At 48.4% G+C, this 24,119-nt stretch overlaps 1 protein-coding gene across 1 annotated transcript; it reads left to right on the top strand.

Moving 5' to 3' along the window:
• On the top strand, nucleotides 1-21,328 carry CLEC7A (C-type lectin domain containing 7A). Its single transcript, XM_029082789.2, has 7 exons — nucleotides 1-233; nucleotides 11,849-11,950; nucleotides 14,404-14,493; nucleotides 15,803-15,937; nucleotides 17,198-17,349; nucleotides 18,416-18,531; nucleotides 20,066-21,328. Exons 2-7 carry the CDS (start codon nucleotides 11,872-11,874, stop codon nucleotides 20,202-20,204), a joined length of 711 nt encoding a protein of 236 aa, XP_028938622.1. The 5' UTR covers nucleotides 1-233; nucleotides 11,849-11,871; the 3' UTR covers nucleotides 20,205-21,328.
• Nucleotides 21,329-24,119: the final 2,791 nt, after the last annotated feature.

The following is a 24,119-nucleotide window of genomic DNA, read 5'->3' as shown; positions in this document are numbered from 1 at the left end:
CTCTGAGGTCTGGCTGGTTTTACTCTCTCCCTCGCTAGGTTTCAGTCAGAGTTCCTCTTTTGCCTTTGAGCTGTCCTGTTCAAGTGGGAGTAGATTTGTCAGAGCGACACAGTCTCGTCTCTGGGGCTCAGGACGGAGCCGTGGAGATCCAAGCCAGCGGGATGAGGACGGTTACACCGTCTTACCACCCTACGTCCGGATCTTCCCGTATCCCCCTGCGGCTTCTGAGGAAGGTATTGTCTCTTTCTAACTTCCTCAGACCCTCACAGCCATTAATCCAAATAAAGAGCTCTAAAAATTCTACTCAGGAGTAACTGTAAGCTCCCAGAGGCCAGGGATCGTGTCTACGGATGGTATTGTATTATACACTCCCAAGCGTTTAGTACAGAGCTCTGCCCAGAATATGTGCTCAATCAATACCATGGAATAATCTGAAAAGCAGTTTGCTTAATGGAAAGAGCACGGGCATGGGACTCAGAGGACTTGGGTTCTAATCCCGGCTCTGCCGCTTATCTGCTGTGTGACCTTGGGTCAGACATTTAACTTCTCTGTGCCTCAGTTCTCTCATCTGAGAAATGGAGATTCACTAGCTGTTCTCACTCCTACATAGACTGTGAGTCAAATGTGGGATCCGATTATTAAGCATCTCTCCCAGAGCTCGGTGCAGTGCTTGACACATAGTAAGTGCTTAACAAATACTATTATTATTATTGAGAGATTAACAAAGATTCTTCCTCAGTACTGCCTCTTCAGAGTAAATCACCTTTCTCTCTGCCTCTCCTAGGTCACTTTGTCTCCCAAACCTAGCTTAGTGGAAAGGGCATGGGTCCCGGAGTCAGAGGACCTGGGTTCTAATGCCGACTCTTGCCTGCTGCGTGATCTTGGAAAAGTCACTTCCTTCTCTGTTCCTTTATTTCCTCATTTGTAAAATAGAGATTTAATACCTGCTCTGCCTCCTACTTAGACCGTGAGCTCCATGTGGGACGGGGACTATGTCCGCCATGATTATCCCGTATGTCGCACATAGTGAGTGCTAAACGAGTACCAAAATAATAAAAGTGATAATGATAATGGGACAGGGTCAGGCGGGGATCAACTCAGCCCTTCTCCGTACCTCAGAGACCCACAGTCCTGGTTGGAGAACCAGCCATCAAGGATAAGGAGGGATACACCCCATTTCAGACTTTGGACCATGACCTTCTACCTGGGAATGGCCCTTGCAGACAAAGGTGAGTCTGATTAAGGCAGAGATGGGGTGCAGGAACGTTGGAAAGGCATAGGGGCCGAATGGACACTGCCCTTGTCCACAGGCATTTCTAAGTTCGACTTGATTCTCAGGTTCCTTTACCACAGAACCACCGCCAGGTGGGAGGAATCTCTTGAGAGGGAACATCTGGGGGAAGAAAATTCCCCTTTAGAAATTTTTATCCCGGACCAGTTCGGGAAACGGGACCTTCTCATTCATTCATTCATCCAATAGTATTTATTGAGTGCTTACCATGTGCAGAGCACTGCACTAAGCGCTCGGAATGGGCAGTTCGGCAACAGATAGAGAAAATCCCTGCCCCTTGACGGGCTTACAGTCTAATCGGGGGAGACAGACAGACACAAACAATAGCAATAAATAGAATCAAGGGGATGTACATCTCATCAACAAAATAAATAGCTAACCATTATGAGCGGGACCATATGATTGGATCGCAGCCCACGACAGTCCTCCTCATTGAACTCTCCATTGGCCCCTCGTGCCATGGTGCACTTCAAGTCGATGCCCAACTTTGCTGCAAAAGGCTTGTGCCTTTTATGTCTCTGGAAGCCTGAATTCCCAGATGAATCACTGGTGTTTACTGAGCACTCGCTTTGCGTAGAGCACTGGATTAGGAGCATAGTGACAGTCTCGCACTGCCACTGTGGATAATTATATAACACATAAATATATCATTATTATTATTATTATGGTATTTGTTCAGCTCTCACTCTGTGCCGAACGCTGTCCTAAGCGCACTGGGGCAGATACAAAGTAATCAGGTTGTTCCAAGTGGGACTTCCGGTTTTAGTCCCCAGCTTCCAGATGAGGTAACTGAGGCACAGAGGAGGAAGGTGACTTGCCCGAAGGTCACACAGCAGGCAAGTGGCAGTCGGAATTAGAACCCACGTCCTCTGACTCCAAAGTCTGTGCTCTTGCCTCGAGGCTGTGCTGCTTCTCCATGATCCTTTCGGGGCATGGGGATGGGGCTGGAGAGAACCCTGGGGTCATAAATGTGGGGCGGGACCCTCACCTTGGTGGCGAGGGGAACTTCTGCCAGTTGAGCCCAGTGCCATAGAGTAGCAAATTTTGGGTGGGGAGGAGAAGTGATTTGTTCAAAAATTTAAAAAACCCTAAAACTTTTCTGTTACTAATTTAGGGTTCCCAAGCATATTTTTTTCAAGTCATTCATTCATTCATTCAATAGTATTTATTGAGCGCTTACTATGTGCAGAGCACTGTACTAAGCACTTGGAATGTACAAATCGGTAACAGATAGAGACAGTTCTTGCCCTTTGACGGGTTTACGGTCTAATCGGGGGAGACGGACAGACAAGAACGATGGCAATTAATAGAATTAAGGGGAAGAACATCTCATTAAAACAGTGGCAAATAAATAGAATCAAGGTGATGTACATCTCATTAACAAAATAAATAGGTTAATGAAGATATATACAGTTGAGCGGACAAGTACAGTGCTGAAGGGGTGGGACGGGAGAGGGGGAGGAGGAGAAGGAAAGGGGGGAGAAGAGGGTTTAGCTGCAGAGAGGTGAACGGGGGGGTAGAGAGAGCAGAGGGAAAAAGGGGGGAGCTCAGTCGGGAAGGCCTCTTGGAGGAGGTGAGATTTAAGTAAGGTTTTGAAGGGGGAGAAGAGAATTAGTTTGGCAGAGGTGAGGAAGGAGGGCGTTCCAGGACCGTGGGAGGACGTGTCCCGGGGGTTGAGGGTGGGATAGGCGAGAACGGGGGACGGTGAGGAGGTGGCCGGTGGAAGAGCAGAGCGTGCGGGGTGGGCCGTAGAAAGAGAGAAGGGAGGAGAGGTAGGAGGGGGCAAGGTGATGGACAGCCTTGAAGTCTAAAGTGAGAAGTTTTTGTTTTGCGCGGAGGTTGATAGGAAACCACTGTGGGTTTTTAAAAGGGGGAGAGACATGCCCAGAAGGATGCAGGAAGATGAGCCGGGCAGCGGAGTGAAGAATAAACTGGAGCGGGGAGAGAGAGGAGGAAGGGAGATCAGAGAGCGGGCTGACACAATAATCCAGCCGGGATATTATGAGAGCCTGTAGCAGTAAAATAGCTGTTTGGGTGGAGAGGAAAGGGTGGATTATACTCAAAAACTATCTGAGCCAAAGAGGAGATTCTTCGAATCCAGTCCAAATGATGAGTCTAAGGAGGTGACAATACCGAAAGTTGTGTTTCGACGTGACTGGCGATCGATCCATCGATGGTATTTATTGAGTCCTTTACTGCGTGCAAAGCACTATACCAAGTGGTCTTGGAATTCCGACAAAGCTGGGAGATGAAATCCCCGCCCACAAGGACCGTCGTCAACCACCAAGTCCTTTAAAAGGAAGTTAAAACTTAATCGGGGTTGAATGTCGAAGTCCGTTATAATGTGCCCGCCAAATTTTGATAATGAATAATCATTTTCTAATTGTGTAGAATGTTAGAGTGAATCAACTCAAGGTCGGCAACAACCTCGCGGTCTGTAGAAGAAAGAATGTGCAGTTGCTTCTCTATCTGCCTGCCCACATTAGGCACTAAATAAATACGGCTGATCGATGAATCTCTCAGTATGTGGAAGTCTCTTTGCTTGTGGCCCCCTCAACTGGGCAGTGGGCAACCTCCGAGGGCACAATGCTGGTGCACGGAAACAGACCGTGACAGTTGACCGCACTAAGGCAGCCGTATGATCTGGATTTCCTTTCTGGCCCTGCTCACGCACTGTCATTTGCAAAATGTATGAAACAGGACGGGAAAATAATAATAATGTTGGTATTTGTTCAGCGCTTACTACGAGCAAAGCACTGTTCTAAACCCTGGGGTAGATACAGGGTCATCAGGTTGTCCCACGTGAGGCTTACGGTCTTCATCCCCATTTTCCAGATGAGGTAACTGAGGCACAGAGAAGTGAACTGACTTGCCCACAGTCACAGAGCTGAGTGGCCGAGCTGGGATTCGAACCCATGACCTCTGGCTCCCAAGCCCGGGCTCTTTCCACTGAGCCACGCATGATAATGTTGGTGTCTGTTAAGTGCTTAGTATGTGCCAAGCACTGTTCTGAGCACTGGGGGAGGGGAGATACAAGGTAATCAGGTTGTCCCCCGTGGGGCTCGGGGTCTCCATCCCCATTTTCCAGGTGAGGTAACTGAGGCACAGAAAAGTGACTTGCCCCCAAAAAGAGAGAAAACAAAGCAACGATGCGACTGGGCACCTGTTGGCCTTCGTCAGAAGCAAATGACAATGAGTAGGTGGGTTTGCGGTGGTGAGTTTGAGATCCATGGCCGGGGGAGGAGGGCGGTCCCCTACTGTGCTTGTCCGCTCATTCGTATATATTTTTATTACCCTATTTATTTTATTAATGAGATGTCCATCCCCTCGATTCTATTTATTGCTATTGTTTTTGTCTGTCTGTCCCCCGATTAGACCGTGAGCCCGTCCATGGGCAGGGAGGGGCACTATCTGTTGCTGAATTGTCCATTCTGAGCGCTTAGTACAGTGCTCTGCACATAGTTAGAGCTCCTTAAATACGGATGGATGGAGAGATGGAGGGAGGGAGGGAGGGAAGGAGGGATTGTCTGTCTGTCTCTCCCGAATAGACTGTAAGTCCGTCAAAGAACAGGGACTGTCTCTATCTTTTACCGATTTGTACATTCCAAGCGCTCTGCTCTGTACATAGTAAGCGTTCAATAAATACTATTGAATGAATGAATGGAGGGAGGGAGGGAGGGGCGGAAGGAGGGAGGGAAGGATGGAGGGAGGGAGGGAGGGAGGGATGGAGGGATGGAGGGATGGAGGGATGGAGGGATGGAGGGATGGATGGATGGATGGATGGATGGATGGATGGATGGATGGATGGATGGATGGATGGATGGATGGATGGATGGATGGATAAATGGATGGATAGATGAATGGATGTATGAATGAATAAATGGATGGATGGATGGATGGATGGATGGATGGATGGATGGATGGATGGATGGATGGATGGATGGATGGATGGATGGATGGATGGATGGAGCGGAAATTGCTGGGGGGCGGGGAGGAGGGGGCTTTGCCTGGGTCCGCCTCGAGTCATTGCAACGCCAGAGACAACCAGTAGAGGTCAGCCTTGACAACGCGTCCCCTCTCCATTCCTCTAGCCAGGGTTTTTTGAGGGCTTCATAATAATAATAATAATAATAATAATAATAATAATGTTGGTATCTGTTAAGCGCTTACTATGTGTAGAGCACTGTCCTAAGCGCCGGGGGAGATACAGGGTACCCTCCCTAAACATAAAATAAAAGTAGATGGTGGTATTTGTTAAGCGCTCACTCCGTGCGAAGCACTGGGGGATCCAAGGTGAGCAGGTTGTCCCCCCGGTGGGGCTCACCGTCTTCATCCCCATTTTCCACATGAGTCAACTGAGGCCCAGAGACGTGAAGTGACTTGCCCAAAGTCACATAGCTGACAGAGCCAGGATTCGAACCCACGCTCTCTGCCTCCCAAGCCCGGGCTCCTTCCACTGGGCCACGCTGCATCTCCAGGTTTGGTCTTTCCTTTCCCTGCCTCTACCAGGTGACTTCTTTTTTCTATCACCTTGTTTTGACACCTCCTGGGGCTTTAATTTCTCCGGTGGTCTGGAAAAAAAATCAGCCTCCCATACCCCGCAGCTTTCGGGGTACTGTTAGGGATGCGGTTTATTGTCCCTACCTATGCAAGTTAAAGGGTCGGAATAGGGACAGGTTGGCCTAGTGGCTAGAGCTCGGGCCTGGGAGTCAGAAGGGCATGGATTCCAATCCCGGCTCCGCCACCTGTCTGCTGTGGGACCTCGGCCGAGTTGCTTTAGTTCTCCGGGCCTCAGTTCCCTCATCTGTAAAATGGGGATTAAGACTGTGAGCCCTATGTAGGACAGAGACTGTGTCCAACCCAAATATCTGCTATCTACCCTAGCGCTTAGAACAGCTCTTAACAAATACCATAATTATTATTAGCATCACAATGATGCTTTATCATCACGGCTCAGTGGAAAGAGCCTGGGTTTCAGAGTCAGAGGTCATGGGTCTGACTCCCGGCTCTGCCGCTTGTCAGCTGTGTGACTGCGGGCAAGTCACTTAACTTCTCTGTGCCTCAGTGACCTCATCTGTAAAATGGGGATTAACTGTGAGCCTCACGTGGGACAACCTGATGACCCTGTATCTACCCCAGCGCTTAGAACAGTGCTCTGCACATAGTAAGCACTTAACAAATACCTACATCATCATCATCATCAGTGCCTTCTTATCATAATAAAAGAAAATAAGAAAAGAGGACTCAACAGGCACGTTCCTTTGTTGAAATTGCATCTGCAATGTAATGTGCGCAGAGCACTTTTCTAAGCACTTGGGAGAGTATATGGGCAGCAGCATCGTTCAGTGGCAAGAGCCCGGGCTTGGGAGTCAGAGGTCATGGGTTCGTAGCCCAGCTCTGCCACTCGTCAGCTGTGTGACTGTGGGCAAGTCACTTAACTTCTCTGTGCCTCAATTACCTCATCTGGAAAATGGGGATGAAGATTGTGAGCCTCACGTGGGACAACCTTATTACCCTGTATCTACCCCAGCGCTTAGAACAGTGCTCTGCACATAGTAAGCGCTTAACAAATACCAACATTATTATTATTATTAATACAACAGAACTGGTAGATGTATTCTTGACCACAAGGAGCTTACTGTCCACTATTAATCTACTACATAATAGTAATAATAATGTTGGTATTTGTTAAGCACTTACTATGTGCAGAGCACTGTTCTAAGCACTCAGGGAGATATAGGGTGATCAGGTTGGCCCACGTGAGGCTCACAGTCTTAAGTCTTAATCCCCATTTTTCAGATGAGGTAACTGAGGCCCAGAGAATTGAAGTGACTTGCCCACAGTCACACAGCTGACAAGCGGCAGAGCTGGGATTCAAACCCACGACCTCTGACTCCCCAACTCGCGCTCTTACCACTGAGCTACGCTGCTTCTCTCTTTTAACACTCACACAAACCCTTATGACATTTTCTGAAGACTTAGAATGTGATTTTTTTATGATATTTGCTAATTGCGTACTATGTGCCGGTCACTGAACTAAGCACTGGGTTAGAAACAAGATACTCAGGTTGGACTCAGTCTCCGTCCCACAGGGAGCTCACAGCCTAAGTAGGAGGGAGTAGGTTTTAATCCCCATTTTTCAGGATAAAACTGAGGCCCAGAGAAGTTAAATGACTTACCTGAGGTCTCACAGCTGAAATGTGATGGGGTGGGATTAGAACCCAGGTCCTCTGACTCCCAAGTCTGTGTCTCTTCCACTAGGCCACACTCCTTTAGACTGAAAGCTCTTTGTGGGCAGGGAATGTGTCCGTTTATTGTTATATTGACTCTCCCAAGTGCTTAGGACTGTGTTCTGCACACAGCAAGCACTCAATAAATGCGATCGCTTCTTGTGGACCGTAACCTGATGCTGAAAAGAAAGCCCTCCTCCCTTGCGAAAAACACAGATTTTTTTTCAGTCACATGCAAGTCGTGTTTAGGAATTTGGCAAAACACTCTTTAGCTGAAAGGGAGTCACTTCACTTGAAATGCCTATCCCAGTTCTGGTCCCAGGCCTATCTTTATCAGGTCTCCGGCCACCGCAGTCCATAATAATAATAATAATAATTATGGTATTTGTTAAGTGCTTACTCTGACTAGGCACTGTACTAAACACTGGGGTAGATACAAGCAAATTGGCTTGGACACTGTCCCTGTCCCATGTGGGGCTCACAGTCTCAATCCCCATTTTACGGATGAGGTAACTGAGGCACAGAGAAGTAAAGTGACTGGCCCAAGGTCACCCAGCAGACAGGTGGTGGAGCCGGGATTAGAAACCGTGACATTTTGACTTCCAGGCCCGTGCTCTATCCACTCTGCCATGCCGCTTCCATGGCCACGGCCCCAGACCCCAGAGACCGAGGGAAAGCTCAACTGTATATATTTTTATTACCCTATTTATTTTGTTAATGAGATGTACATCCCCTTGATTCTATTTATTGCTACTGTTTTTGTCTGTCTGTCTCCCCCGATTAGACTGTAAGCCCGTCAATGGGCAGAGACTGTCTCTATCTGTTGCCGATTTGTACGTTCCAAGCACTTAGTACAGTGCTCTGCACATGGTAAGTGCTCAATAAATACTACTGAATGAATGAAAGCTGCTCAGCACCTTTCCCCGGAGCCCCAGGGCCCAGGCTGAGCTTCAGGTCCACCATCCAAGCGGGTTCTGGCTTCCGGCCTCCCTCTTCCCCCGGCATATCCTCGATCTTGTCTATCTCACCGCTTTCCTCTCGCATATATCCTGTCTCCGGCCTGAAACACCCTCCCTCCTCCTATCCGACAATTACTCTCCCCGTCTTCAAAGTCTTATTGAAGGCACGTCCCTTCCAAGAGGCCTTCCCCTATGAAGCCCCCCTTTCCTCTTCTCCCACTCCCTTCTGCGGCACTTTCTCCCTTCACCCCTCGACACTAAATCCCACAGCATTTATGTACATACCTGTAATTTATTTATCTCAATGTCTGTTCCCCCTCTAGTCTAGTCACTGGCAGGGAATGTTTCCATTTATTGTTATATTCTACTCTCTCAAGCTCTCAGTACTGTGCTTTGCACACAGTAAGTGCTCAAGGAATATGATGGAACGCATAAATATTCTTAGATGGTGAGCCCTTAGACAGTAAGCGTGTTGTGGGTAGGGAATGTGTGTTTTTTGTTATATCGTACTCTCCCAAGTGCTTAATACAGAACACTGTGCACATAAAGAACTCAATAAATACGACTGATTAACTGAGCCCATTGAGGGCCAGGCTCCATATCTAATTCCCACCTGTGTGCTCTGCACATAGTGTTCAATAAATACTATTCATAAATAAAAATAACTAAATACTACCATTTTGTCCAGCGTGGCCTAGTGGATAGAGCACGGAGCATGGGGATCAGAAGGCCCTGGGTTCTGGTTCTGGCTCTGCCACTTGTCTGCTGTGTGACCCTGGGGAAGTCACTTCGCTTTCCTGTGCCTCAGTTACCTCACCTATAAAATGGGGATTAAGACTGTGAGCCCCAAGGTGGGACATGAGCCGTATCCAACCCGCTTACCTTGTAGTAATAGTAACTGTGGCATCTGTTAAGACTAACTATGTGCCAGGCACTGTATTAAGCACTGAAGACTGAGAAGGAGACTGAGAATGAATGGCCAGAGAGCTGAGAGGAGAACCAGGAGAGGACAGAGTCAGAGAGGCCAAAGTTGGATAACATTTCCAGGAGAAGTCCTCGGTGTCGAAGGCAGATGAGAGGCAGAGGGGGATTAGGATGGAGTAGAGGCCGTTGGATTCGGCAAGAAGGAGCTCAGTGGTGACCTCCGAGAGGGTGATTTCTGAGGAGTGAAGGGGACAGAAGCCAGATTGGAGGGGATCGAGGAGAGAATTGGAGGAGAGGAATTTGAGACACTGGGTGTAGACAATTCACTCGAAGAGTTCTGAGAGGAAGGGTAGTAGTCAGATGCGGAGGGAGATTCTCAATCTCCTTAGCGGGCTCCTCCTCTACCTCCCACCCCCTAACCATGGGGACCCCTCAAGGTTCAGTTCTGGGTCCCCTTCTATTCTCCATCTACACCCACTCTCTTGGAGAACTCATTCGCACCCATGGCTTCAATTACCCCATCTATGCAGCTGATATCAAATCTACATCTCCAGCCCTGATCTCTCTCCCTCTCTCCAGTCTTGCATTTCCTCCTGCCTTCAAGACATCTCTACTTGGATGTCCTACTGTCACCTCGAGCTTACAAAATGGAGCCCCTTATAATAATAATAGTGTTCGTATTTGTTAAGTGCTTACTGTGTGCAGAGCACTGTTCTAAATGCTGGGGTAGACACAGGGGAATCAGCTTGTCCTACGTGGGGCTCACAGTCTTAATCCCCATTTTACAGATGAAGTTCCTGAGGCACAGAGAAGTTAAGTGACTTGCCCACAGTCACACAGCTGACAAGTGGCAAAACTGGGATTCGAACTCATGACCTCTGACTCCAAAGCCTGTGCTCTTTCCACTGAGCCACGCTGCTTCTCTGAGCCACACTGCTTCTCATCTTATCCTTATCATCTTTATCTTTATCATCTATATCTTATCATCTTCTCATCCTTATCCCCCCACCTAAACCCTGTCCTCCTCCTGACTTTCCCATCGCTGTAGACGGCACCACCATCCTTCCTGTCTCCCAGCCCATAACCTTGGCTTATCTTTGATTCCTCTCTTTCATTCAACCCACATAGTCAATCCATCACTAAATCCCGTTGGCCCCACCTTCACAGTGTGGCGAAAATCTGCCGTTTCCTCTCCATCCAAACTTCTACCTCGTTAATACAGTCTCTCGTGCTATCCTGCCTTGATTACCGCTTCCTTGCTGACCTCCCAGCCCCGTCTCTCCCCATTCGGTACTTCACTCTGCTGCCCATATCATTTTTCTACAGAAACTTTCAGGCCATGTTTCCCAGCTCCTCAAAAACCTCCAGTGGTTGCCCCTCCACCTCTGCATCAATCAAAATCTCCTCACCATTGGTTTTAAAGCAGTCCATCCCCTTGCCCCCTCCTATCTCACCTTGCTACTCTCCTACTACAACCCAGCCGACTCATTTCATTCCTCTAATGCTAACCTCCTCACTGTGCCTTTATGTCATTTGTCTTGCTGCCCTCGCCCACATCCTGCCTCTGACCTGGAACGCCCTCCTTCCTCAAATCTGACAATTACTCTTCCTCCTTCAAAGCCTTATTAAAGGCACATCTCCTCCAAAAGGCCTTCCCTGACTAACCCCCCCTTTCTTCTCCCACTCTCTTCTTGTGTCACCCTGACTTACTTCCTGTGTTATTCCCCCCTCCCAGCCCCCACAGCACTTGTGTACAGTTCTATCATTTATTTATGTATATTAATGCCTGGGTCCCCACTCTGGACTGTTGAGTTCCTTGTGGGCAGGAAATGTGTCTGTTTATTGTTGTATCGCACTCACCCAAGCACAGGGTACAGTGCGCTGCTCTGCACACAGTAAGTGCTCAGTAAATATGATTGAATGAATGAATGTGCACATACATATCTGAATGCTTACACGTATGTATTAGGTGTATATACTGAGCATACGCTACGTACGCGTAACAAAGTCGGAGTCTTTAGTGACTTTGAACGGTAAAAGTATTAGAAAGAGTCACTTGTTTGGGAGGTGGGGAGGTGGAGAAAAGTGGTTATGGGTACAAGATCAGTTAATAGGGTCTCTGGGAGCCAGGGACTCGAAGACCTGCTTCGCCCCTTAGGGGAGGGCTTTAGTGACTGAAGAAGAAATGCATCCAGCCAAATGGATCTTGTTGTTTCTAAACGAGGGGAAAAGAAGAAATTGCCCAATCTGTGAGTCAACATCATCATTTCCTCCTTTTGGAGGCCTGAAAGGAGGCACTTGGGTTGCCCGGTGAACCTGAGTCAAACCGTCTCCTACAGCCTTCCAGATAGACACCCCTTCCAGTTCCTCTGTTTTCGAGAGAGGCACAGGTGGGCTACTCTGAGAGAGTCTGCCTCTTCTCCTTCTTCTTCTCCCCCGAGCAGGACAGAGCTGCCTAGATTCGAGCATGGAGGATGAGGACGGCTACACCATCTTAAGTCCCCGCACCCGCGTCTTCGCCCGGGAACCCGCGGCCTCAGGAAAAGGTAGCGGGAGCTCTCCTGCCCCTGTCTAGCCACTCACAAGCTACCTCAGCACTCCCCATGGGGACTGCTGGGGTGAAATTCGGAGAGCGGTGTTTCCCAAGGGGGTTCAGACCTCCTTGACAGCCCGGGGGTGACAACAGACAACAGGGATTGTGCATATCTCCAACGGGGCTCTCTGGACTAGTTGGCTCTAGTTCTGCACCCTGTGTAAGGGGAGGCGAGAAGGATGCGGAGGTTTCTCGTGTGGCTGCCTCCATGCTACAACGATGCCTGAGGTGTCGAGAACCGGGGTCTCTATTCCTTTCACCTGGAAGTTGAAGAGGATCTTCCTTGGGGTTGACATTAGCCATGTGGGGAGGGATTAGAGCAGAGCCTCGTCGCTCTGAGGAGTGCTGTGAATGGTGAGGGGCCTCAGATCTGAGAGGAAGAGCTCCTCAGGGAGAATGGCGCCAGGTTACTAAGAAGGTTCTCCTGGACCTGAGGGCAGAAGCGGGGAGGAAATGGATAGAACACAGCCCCGGGAGTCAGTAGGACCCGGCTCTGTGTGATCTTGGGTGAGTGACTTCACTTCCCTGTGCCTCAGTTACCTCATCTGTAAAATAGGGATAAGAGTGTGAGCTCCACGTGGGACAGGGACTGTGTTCAAACTGATTAACTTGTATCTACCCCACGGTTTAGAACAACGCTTGGCACATAGTAAATTCTTAACAAGTACTATTACTATTATTATTACCGTACACTCTGCTCCTTGTGGCCTATGGAACCGAGGACCATCATTCCTGCTGCTTTGCTCCTTCATGTCTCCTGAGCGGGGCTTGTAAGCTCTCTGTGGGCAGAGATTGCATCTACCAGCTCTATGTTATTGTACTTTCCCTAGGACCTGGTAGAGGGCTTTGTACCCAGGAAGCACAATAAATACTACTGATTGAGTCGGGATTCACTCTGTGACACTGGGAGAATTCAGCAGCTCCTTCAAGGGAGTGAGAGGAATCACCGACCCACCATCGGTGAGCAGTGTCTCGTCTGACCTGTTTTCCAGGAATCGGCCTTTCTCGGATCCTCCCTCTTCCCAGCTCTTTCCTGGGAGATCCCCTCGGAGAGAGTCAGAGGTTAAGGGGAGGGAGGCTCCGTGAAGCTTCAGGGAAGAAAAGGGGTGGCTTTGACTCCAGAGTGAGGAAAAGGTTGCAGTCTGCAGCTGGGAACCGGAAATGAGAACTCACAGTCGATGAGATCCCAACTTCGCATTACGTCCATCCGGACGGAGCATCGTTAGCTACTGAAACTCTCAGAGTTCTGGTATCGGTACTATTTGTGGAGGACCTACTGTGGGCAGAGCACTGGAGTTAGCATTTAACTATGGTGCAGATCACTGGACTGGCTGCTAAGCACTGAGCCGGTTGCTTGCTGGGTGCGAAGCACTGTTTTCCGAGAACAGAAGATTGTGCCGGGTACTTGCTGACTTTCCTGCCTCCTGTCTCTCCCCGCTGTAGTCTATCTCTGTCCCCACTCTGTTGCCCCGATCATTTTCCTACAGAAACATATAGGCCACGTTTCCCTATTCCTCAAGAAACTCCACAGATTGCTCATCCACCTCTGCGTCTAACGGGAATTCTTTCTCTTCAGCACTGAATCACCTTGCCCCGTCTTACCTGGCCTCGCTGCTCTCCTATCGCAACCCAGCCCACAGATATCGCTCCTCTGATGACAACCTCTTCACGTACTTCGATCTTGTCCATCTCCCCTCCAACCTCTCACCCATGTCCTGCCTCTGGCCTGGAACGCCCTCCCTCTTCATGTCCGAGAGTCAGTTACTCTCCTGGCCTTCGAAGCCTTATTGAAGGCCCATCTCCTCCAAGAGGCCTTCCCCGACTAAGCCCTCATTTCCTTTTCTCCTACCCCTTTCTGTGTTGCACCGATTTGCTCCCTTTATTCCCCCCTCCCCCAGCCCCACAGCGCTGATGTACATATTCGTGATGTATTTATTTCTCTTAATGTCTATCTCCCCCTTCAGACTGTAAGCTCATTGCAGGCAGGGAGTGTGTCACTTATATTGTATATTGTACTCTCCAAGAGCTTAGTATCCCGCTCTGCACACTGTAAACCCTCGATAAATACAGTCGATTGAGTGATTGACAACCATTGGAGATTCTTAAAATAGCCCTAAACGAGTGAATCTCTCAATCACTCGATAAATGTATGAGCGCTGAGGAGGGTCTTTGGAAAAGCAGGATGGGAAAGGAGAGGGAAGGGCTGGGATAGCAGAGTGGAGGGAGCAATACTCACCTGGAAAGTAACAAGGCTGTGGAAAGAAAAGTGGAAATCCAGGAACTAAAGGCGGAAACAAACACTCCTAGCCCCCGGGGCCCACGGAATTCCCCAGTGTACTGAGTTTCACTCCCAGCCTTCCAGTTGGCTAATCCGTCCTCTTCCTTTCTCTCTCTCTCTCGCCTCAGGTCTTCCTGCTGTGTCTCCTCGCTGGCGTCTTGCGGCAGTGACTCTTGGTATCGTCTGCCTGGGCCTTCTGGGAGCCATTGGGATCTTAGGTATGAAGACCAAGCCAGGGCAGGGATGACCCAACGTTTTGGGGATCTGGATCCACCGGCCCACCGGCCCCCTCCCCACCCTCAGAACCCCCTCGGCTCACCACCCCATGGGAACTAGAGGAGGAGTGGCGGGCCGTCAGCTGGCAACTGGGGAAGCAATGTGGTCTAGTGGGAAGAGCACAGGCTTGACTTCTAATCTTGGCTCTGCCACTTGACCGCTGAGTGCCGTTGGGCAAATCACTTCACTTCTCTGGGCTTCCATTTCCTCATCTGCAAACTAGAGACTCAGTACCTCTTCTCCCTCCCACTTAGCCTCCTACATAACAGGGACTGTGTCTGATGTGATTTTCTTGTATTTTACCCAGTGCTCAGTACCGCGCTGAGCCCACGGTAAACACTTCACATCCCTCTCAGGGTGGCACCTGGAGAGTTTCCAGTCCTCTAACGGTCTCCGCTGTGGGCGGGAGAGTCAAGCAAAGGCCTGTCTATCCCATTCCTAGCTTGAGCAGTGGCTAGAGAGTGGAAAGCAATCTGCGACGAGTCAAAACTCGCCTGTGCTGGGCATAGGGTGGAGGGTGGAGACTCAGGTTTACCGCATGGAAGGAGGCAGAGGTAAACCATTTCCATATCTTTACCAAGAAAACTCCGCAGATACACTACCAGAATGATTGCAGGCGGATGTGGGGAGCTTTGGGAGAGATTGTGTTGCTATGGGTTGGAGAAGACAGCATAATGCAAGACAAACACTTATAAATACCAAAAATATTATCATTATTTTATTGTTATTATTGATCAGCTTGGGGAGGGCTTATGTTAACACCCCCACTCTTTACCTTCCAGCCCCCAGGACTCCACGTGACCACCACCCACGCCCACTATCCCAACCTCAAGGAATCAGGGGGCTCAATCCTGACTTCCACCGCTCTCCTCAACCCTCACTCACCCACTCTCCTCTGACTGGCCCCAAGCCATGCTCTCTCTCAGCTGTGTCTCCTCTTGATTCAACTGGGAAGCCAGCTGGGACATTCTGAGTTCGATTATATTTGCCAATGTCCTGATTGAATCCTCTCTCTCTGTCCTCCCTCTCATTCTTCCCTTGATTCTATTGCTAGTTTCTCCATTTTTCCCAAGTCACCTTCCTGGGGCTGTGACCAGGGCCGGGGCTAATTTTTCCATCTCAGAATCTGATTCTTGGACTCTGTCTTTTTCCTCCTCTTAAGGGCGATTTCATGCGTGTTCTGAGGTATTTTGGTGCACTATGCTGTTGTGTAATTAACTCCGTCCCCTCTGCTGGGGTTACGATTTGTAGTCTTTCAGGCACTGAGACCGGTGAACGGGCCCTGTTCATCAGAAATGTCGAAGAACCACATTCAACCATCCAAGTCTCCTCCAGTCCGGAAACGGGACTCTACAAAAGCCCCAGAAACCATAACCATGGTCCCAGGTGAGTAGTGTCCGGGGGGATACCGCCTCCTGATTTGTTTCTGACATCGACCGGAAGCTAATGCTCAGGGAAACCTCTTTGGGTCGTACTAACAGTGATTTGAGGTATCGCCCCAGCATCCTTCAGTCAGTCGACCACGCCAACCCACTCACTGTACCTCGATCTTGTTAATCTCTTAGCTGACCCCTCGTTCACATCCCGCCTCTGGCCTGAAACACCCTCCATCTTCTTATCTGACAAACAATGACTCTCCCCACCTTCAAAGCCTTACTGAAGGCACATCTCCTCCAAGAGGCCTTCCCTGATTAAGCCTACATTTCCTTGTCTCCCACCCGCTTCTGCATCACCCTGACTTGTTCCCTCAGCTCCAGCTCATTTGCCTATCCATAATTTATTTAATAATAACAATCACGATAATGATGATAATAATAACAGTAACGATAATTGTGGTATTTGTTCAATGTTTACTATGTGTCAGGTACTGTACTATGTGCTGGGGTAGGTACAAGATAATCGGGTTGGACACAGTCCCTGTCCCACCTAGGGCTCACAGGCTTAATCCCCATTTTAGAGACGAGGTAATTGAGGTAAAGAGAAGTCACATAGCAAATAAGGGGGGAAGCCGGGATTAGAATCCAGGTCCTCCGACTCCCAGCCCATGCTCTTTCCATTGGACCACACTGTTGATATTGTTTATATTAATGCCTGTTTCCCCCTCTAGACTGAAAACTTGCTGTGGCCAGGGAATATGTCTACTGACTCTGTGATATTGTACTCTCCCAAGCATTTACTACAGTGTTCTGCACACAGTGAGCGCTCAATAAATATCACTGATTGAGTGATTGACCACTTACTGCGTGCAGAACAGTGGTTGGGAAAGTAAAATATAATGAACTTGGAAGATGACATCCCTGCCCAGAAAGAGCTCATGTTCGGCAGGGGGAGACAGTAAAATAAATCACAGATAGGGTAAATGTCAGAGCATAAAAATATGTACGTAAGTGCCGGGGGCCTGGGGTGAAGTATCTCGATCTCATCTATCTGGCTGATGACCTCTTGCCCACATTCTCCCTCTGACCTGGAACTCCCTCCCCTCTCATAGTCACCCCACCATCACTTTTCCCACCTTCAAAGCCTTATTAAAATCATATCTTTCCCAAGAGGCCTTCACCCAGTTAAACTCTCTTTTCTGGGCAGTTGAGAAGAGGATCGGTAGGAGAGGAGAACAAGAGCTCTAACGGTTTCTCTCTCCGGTTCCAGAACCCAGATCCAGAATTTGCCCGCCGAACTGGAATAGAAACGGGGATTCTTGCTATCTCTTCCGCTATACCCTAGACAACTGGAATAGAAGTAAAATGTTCTGTGAGTCTCAGAGGTCTCATCTCCTGCGGATCAATAGCCACGAAGAGCTGGTAAGTTTCTGTCTCCGCCACTGACCTCGGTGTCGGGCCGGTGAGGAGAACGAGGATGAAGACTCCAGAAAAGAAGGCTGTCTCTTGGGGCCAAGAGATTGAGTTGGCTTCTGTTCCCTCCCAACATAGGGTCAGTCCGCATCCCCTGGCAGTCAGTCACAGTCTGGAACCAATCTTTCCCTCGGCTCCTCCCGGTTCTAAAGAGACCGTTGATCTCTTTGATCTGGGCTCCCTGCCCCGTGACTTCCCAGGAAATTCTACCTGGAAAGACTCATCGAAGGCTGTCCACCAAGATCGCAGGAAAGGAGAAGCAGCATGGCCTAGTGGCTAGGGCCTGATCCTGAGTGTCAGAAGGACCTGGGTTCTAATCCAGACTCCGCCGTCTGCCCGCTGCTTGACTGTGGGCAAGTCACTTCACTTCTCTATGCCTCAGTTCCCTCATCTGTAAAATGGGGATTAAGACTGTGAGCCCCATATGGGGCAGGGACTGTGTCCAACCCGATTCACTTGTCTCTACCCCAGGACTTAGAATGGTGCTTGACGCATAAGTGCTCAACAAGTACTAACATTCTTATCATTATTATTATTATTATTATTAGAAGAAGGATGGAGAGTCCAGGGCAGCAGAATGGGAGGCAGAGTGGTCTAGTGGAAAAAGCATTCGTCTGGGAGGCAACGGATCAGGGTTCAAGTCCCACCTCTGCCACTGGCCTGCCAGGTGACTTGAGGCAAGTCACTTAACCTCTCTGGCCCTCAGTTTATTCCACTGTGAAAGGGGTGAAGTGTTATCTACCTTTCCCTAATTCCCGGGGTTGTTGTGAGGCTTTTCAAATTTCCGGTAGGAATATTATCTCCCATCATGACAGGGCATTGACACCAAACCCTCTGACTGTTAATAGAATAGTGTTCCTCCTTTCCTCGCATCACCCCCAGCACTTTCAGATGAGCCTGGCAGATTCCATGTGTTGGTTGATCCCTGGAACCCAAACCTAGCACAGGGAACGGGGTTTCAGCCCAACATCCTGGACTCACCCCCGACTCATGCTTTTCTTTGGATTCCCCACAGGTCTTTATACAACACCTCACGTCCAACAACTCTCAGATGTCCGTCTGGATAGACCTGACATCCCGCAGTGATGGTTCCTGGATGTGGGGGGATGGCTCAGTTTTCTCTCCTCACCTGTAGGTATCTGGACAGGCACGTAGGTCGTCAGGTCCATCCCTCTGTCCCTCTGGGGCCCCCAGCTGGGATACACACTTTGGCGGGGCCAAGCGGTTCTGCCTCTGAACCACAAAGCCAAGGGTGTTCTAGACAACCGAAGGCAACCCAGGACAAGGAGGGAGGGGGGCAGATAATAATAATAATAATAATGATGTTGGTATTTGTTAAGCGCTTACTATGTGCAGAGCACTGTTCTAAGTGCTGGGGTAGATACAGGGTAAGCAGGTTGTCCCACGTGAAGCTCACAGTTAATCCCCATTTTACAGATGAGGGAACTGAGGCACAGAGAAGTGACTTGCCCACAGTCACACAGCTGACAAGTGGCAGAGCCAGGAGTCGAACTCATGACCTCTGACTCCGAAGCCCAGGCTCTTTTCCACTGAGCCACGCTGCTTCCCATAGCCACGCTGCTTCCCATGAGTGGAAGGGGCACCCAGAAGCAGTATAGAAGCGTGGAGGGAAAACTAGGAGTGAGTCGGGGGAGAATTGAGGATGGAAAGAGGAGGAGAAGACCTGCACCATTCTAGGATATTTCTTGAGGAGGCAAGTTGCAGTCTCATTCGGGATTAATGTCTCTTTCTGCATTTGGATTTATGAACTCTGATTTTACGCTGAACTTCGAGACAAAGCACGGCCTAAGAGAAAGATCCCAGGCCTGGGAGTCAGAAGACCAGAGTTCTAGTCCCAGCTCTGCCATTTCCCTGCTGTGGGACTTGGGGCAAGTCACTTAACTTTTCAGTATCTTAGTTCCCCCATCTGAACAGGGGTCATTCGGTATTTCTTCTCCCTCCTACTTTGGAGCAGCCTACATATGGCTGCTAGCCCCATATGAGACAGGAACTATGTCCAAACTGATTACCTTGCATGGATCCCAGCACTTAGTAAGTGCTTGTCACATAGCAGAAAATAAGGACCACAGTGATCACGGTTATTATTATTATTATTATCATCATTTGAGAGCCTTATCTCAGTCTATTGAGCCGAAAGGTAGAAACAACCATTCTCTTTGAGTGCTTTACACACCCCAATCCGAGGTTCTTTCCCCAATTCCATCTGGCTACCGATTCAAACTGTAAAACAGTGGTATTTATGGAGCAGTTGTTGAGTGCAGAGCAATTTTTACTCATGATTACCAGGTCATCCAGATGTTGGAGAGGCAGCAGAGAGAGCACGAGCCTGGGAGTCAGAAGATCCTGAGTTCTAGTCCCAGCTCTACCACTTGTCTGGTGTGTAACTTGGGGCAAGTCATTTAACTTCACTGTGCCTCAGTTCCTCATTTGTAAAACAGGGATTAAGACTGTGAACCCCATGTGGGACACGGACTGTGTCCAAACTGATTAGCTTGGATCTCCCCTGTGTTTAGAACAGTGCCGGGCATGTAGCAAGCACTTAACAAATACCCCAATTATTATTATGATTATTTGTCGCTGTGTTTGTTTCTTCCCAGGGGACATAGGGATAGATAAGAGTAAAACCGGAATTTTTCTCTTGCAGGTTTGACATCAGGCAGACAAATAGTTTGAATCGTTGTGCCTGGATCCACGAGAATCTCGTTTTCGATGCACTTTGTAGTTCCTTGGCTTACAGCATCTGTGAGGAAAAGGTACCACATAATCTAGGAGGCAAGAGATAAATCCATTCCAGACGCTTCCTGCAGGAAACCGCCCTTGAAAAAGAACGTAGTCTGTGCTGAAACTTTGAAGAAGAGGCTGTGCCCCTCATCTAGAGGACTGTGGCTCCCAAAGGGAAGGGAGAGGAGAAAAGTTTTGTTAATGGAACCTCGACCATCAAATCTGGGAAATTCCACCACTCACTTCCTCTGTGATCTCACCAAGAAGCCTCCAAGCCCCTGATCTTCTGTTTCCTCCTCCAGCTATAAAGAATATTAATGGGTCTGGATTTATCTCACAGCAATATTGTAAAGCAGAGCAAGGAAAGATCCAAAAAGCGTTCCGAGTCCCCAAGAGGCAGGAGCGACGGTGGCGGTGATGACGATGATGGCGTTGATTGTAATTATGATCTTGTGACCCTCTGAATTAGAATTCAGGGTTTCCATGCGGAACCTGTATATTCCTAAGCCTTCCTGAGAGCGCTTTCTTTTTCACGGAAAAGAGCTGCTTCAAACGCAACCATAAATAAACAAACCTAAAGCTACGAGGAATACAAATCAGCCTTTCTCCTCCGGCTTATCTACTCTTTTCTCCCACAGTCATCCAGAATCTCCATTTCTCTCAAGCCAACCTACTTAATCTGTGTCATTTTCATCTTTCCTGCCACCAATCCCTTGCCAATAACATCTTCCCCGAGTGGACTCGCACCTCCCCCCTTCCTTCCACCCCCCAACACTTCATATCCAGCAGATCACCGCTTTCCCCATCTTCCATGTCCTTCTGAAATCCTTTCTCCTCCAGGTGGTCTTCCCTGATTCCTCTCACAACTCCCCACCCTAATTTGCTCCCTACTGCCATGTCGGCATTCTACCATCACCAAATTACTTCAGGTACCACAAGTCCCAATAGCATCTATGCATATGTCTTAGATTTACTCTTTTCCTCCCCTATCTCTAATTATTCGAGTGCCTTTCTCCTTCTTTAGGCTGCTAGTTCCTTGAGGGCAGGATCGCGTTTTACAACTCTTCTGTAGTCTTCCAAGCATTTGAGCCCAGAGTAGTTTCTCATTGAATGCTATTGATTGACTGATAGGGAACTCAAAGTCCATCCTAAAGGTGAATAAATTAATATCATGTGAAATATCAAAGGATTTCTAGTCTTTGTTTTGTCTGATCATTGTTCTGGATTTTCACTCATCAGCCTTGGGCTGGTTTAGGACCCACTGGGGTTCCAAAGAACAGTTGAAAGTGGTTTAGTAATAATGAAGTAATAGTAATAATAATAATAGTAATAATAGGAGGAGGGGGAATAGTAATAGCTATAGTAAGACTTGAGCACTGACCGAATTCAATATGCTGCAATCAGGGCTTGTGAAAGGGCATCGGAAGCTCAAGACCCCCTGCCCACAGTAAGCTTCCACTCTCTAAGTTACTTTTGCTGTAACTCTGTCTTCTGGGATTTCTCGGAGCCAGAGGACCCGGGTTCTAATCCCATCTTTGTCCCTTGTCTGCTGTGTGACCTTGGGCAAGTCACTTAATGTCTCTGAACCTCAGTTCTCCCATCTACTAAATGGGATTCAATACTTGTCCTCCCTCCTTTTTAGACTGTGAGCCCCATGTGGGGCCTGATCACCCTGTATCTTGTCTTGTCTTCTGCTGTCGAGTCATCTCTGATCCACAGCGACTCCACGGACACGTCTCCCCCAGAACTCCCCACCTCCATCTGCAGTTGTTCCGGGAATGTATCCATAGAGTTTTCTCCTTAAAAATACAGAAATAGTCTTCCACTGCCTTCTTCCACACAGTAAACCTGAGTCTCTGCCTTCGATTCTCTCCCATGCTGCTGCCGCTGCCCAGAACAGGGGAATTTTGACTTGTTGCTTTCCACTAGCTAACCACTGCCCAAGCTAGGAATGGAACAGGTAGGCCTCTGCTTGACTCTCCCTCTTGTAGCCGAGACTGGTAGAGTATTGGAAACTCTCCAGGTGCGATCCTGAGAGGGAGATCCTGTATCTGCCACAGTGCTTATTACAGTTCTTGGCACCAAGTAAGCACTTAATAAATACTTCTAATTATTATTATTACTATTATTTTGGTATTTGTTAAGTGCTGGCTATGAGCCAGGCACTCTACTAAGCCCTGGGGTAGATACAAGGTAATTTGGTTGGACACACATGGGGCTGTCCTACATGGGGCTCACAGTCTTCATCCCCATTTTACAGATAAGAGAACTGAGGCACAGAGAAGCTAAGTGACTTACCCAAGGTCGCACAGCAGACGAGTGACACAGCTGGAATTAAAACCCAGATCCTTCTGACTCCCAGATCCACTATTGTTATTCTTTTCCTGTGAAATTTTACACCGCAATTGTTATCATATGTATTTCATTTAGTGTCTCTTCTCAAGAGCAGAATATTCTCTCTCAGAACCCCGGTCCTTTCCTTTTTTGAGGAAAAAATCCAGGTAATCTATGTCAGAAGAGCTCCTCTTTTTCTGTGTCTCAGACAATGTCAATAACAATTATTTAAGATATTCTGAAAAATACGTGGGCCTTCTAGAAATTCTGCTGAGTAAATATACATTTCCACTACTGGAAACATTTCCCCACTTTGTGAGTTTCAGTTCTAGAGCCGTGACTCCCCTTCTTGGAAACATGCCGTAAAGACACAGTCCGGCTAACGGCTGTGGGTTCCTAATACTTCCACTTTTTATCCATGATCTCAGCCCAGCGGTTGCATAACCGAAGTGATGAAATAGGTCGAGGAGCTCCAGGAAGTTCGCTATTGTTTTTATCTTTTTGATAACTTAGTTTATCTTGAAAATAGCTTGGCCATTACATGCATGAGTCTTAGAAGAATCCTGCAGGTAATTAGGGGAGATGGAAAAAAATAGAAGAAAAGAAGAAAATGGGAAGGAAGGGAGCAGGGAGGGGGCGGAAAGAGGAATTTTTAAAACTGTATCTCACACTTGTATTGCAATCTGTGAGGTGTGGCATGAAATAAGCAGTTAATGAGTTAATTCCACCAGCACCACCACTGCTTTGATCTCCTGTTCTCACCCTTCTGCTCATCTTTCCGTCCCCAGAGGGTGGCTACGACTGCTTACAATTAAGGGGTCCAAAAATGAATCTTTAATTTCTTCCTTAAAAATGGGGTATGGAGCAATTATGCAGCGCACTCAATGGAGAGAGTCAACCCTGGTAGCTACCAGTCTTCTTAGAGGAAGTTGTAATTGATTCTGGGCACTGAGGTCGCGGAAGCGGGGCCAGAGGTTTTGGAAAGAGCTGATTGCACATGGAAAGATTTGGTGACGGGAGCAGAAGTGACCGGATGATTATTAAGAAGACCCTTTCTACCCCAGACTCAAGGTGGTTGCGTGCGTGGCCTCGTTCTTCCAGCATCTTTTTGAGGAAGGTGGATGATGTCAGGCTTCATTCTAATTTCCACTTTGCTCCCTCCGTGTCTCGCTCCCATTTCAAGGCTGTTGAAATGGGTACAGATTATCCGTGAAGCATACACACAAACGCACGCACAACACCCTCCCTGCCACCACCCACCACTACCAGACTTCTCAGTGAAATTCCAGATTGCAGAAAGGCATTTCTGCGAGCCCATCGTTGGGCAGGGATTGTCTCTGTTGCCGAGTTGTACTTTCCAATCGCTTAGAACAGTGCTCCGCACTCAATAAGCACTCCATAAATGCGATTGAATGAATGAATGACTCACTGGGTAACGCTCCAGTCTTGTCTTTTCCCACTGAGGCTTTGTAATAATGATAATAATTATGGTGCAGTTGAGCGCTTACATGTGCCAAGCGCTGTTCTAAGCACTGGGATAGATTCGAGTTAGTCATGTTGGACACAGTCACTGTCCCACATAGGGCTCACACTCTTAATCCCCATTTTACAGATGAGGTACCTGAGGCCCACAGAAATGACGT

The sequence above is a fragment of the Ornithorhynchus anatinus genome, chromosome 17 (genome assembly GCF_004115215.2).
Source record: "Ornithorhynchus anatinus isolate Pmale09 chromosome 17, mOrnAna1.pri.v4, whole genome shotgun sequence".
NCBI lineage: Eukaryota > Metazoa > Chordata > Mammalia > Monotremata > Ornithorhynchidae > Ornithorhynchus > Ornithorhynchus anatinus.
This window is presented reverse-complemented; position numbering and strand designations above follow the sequence as displayed.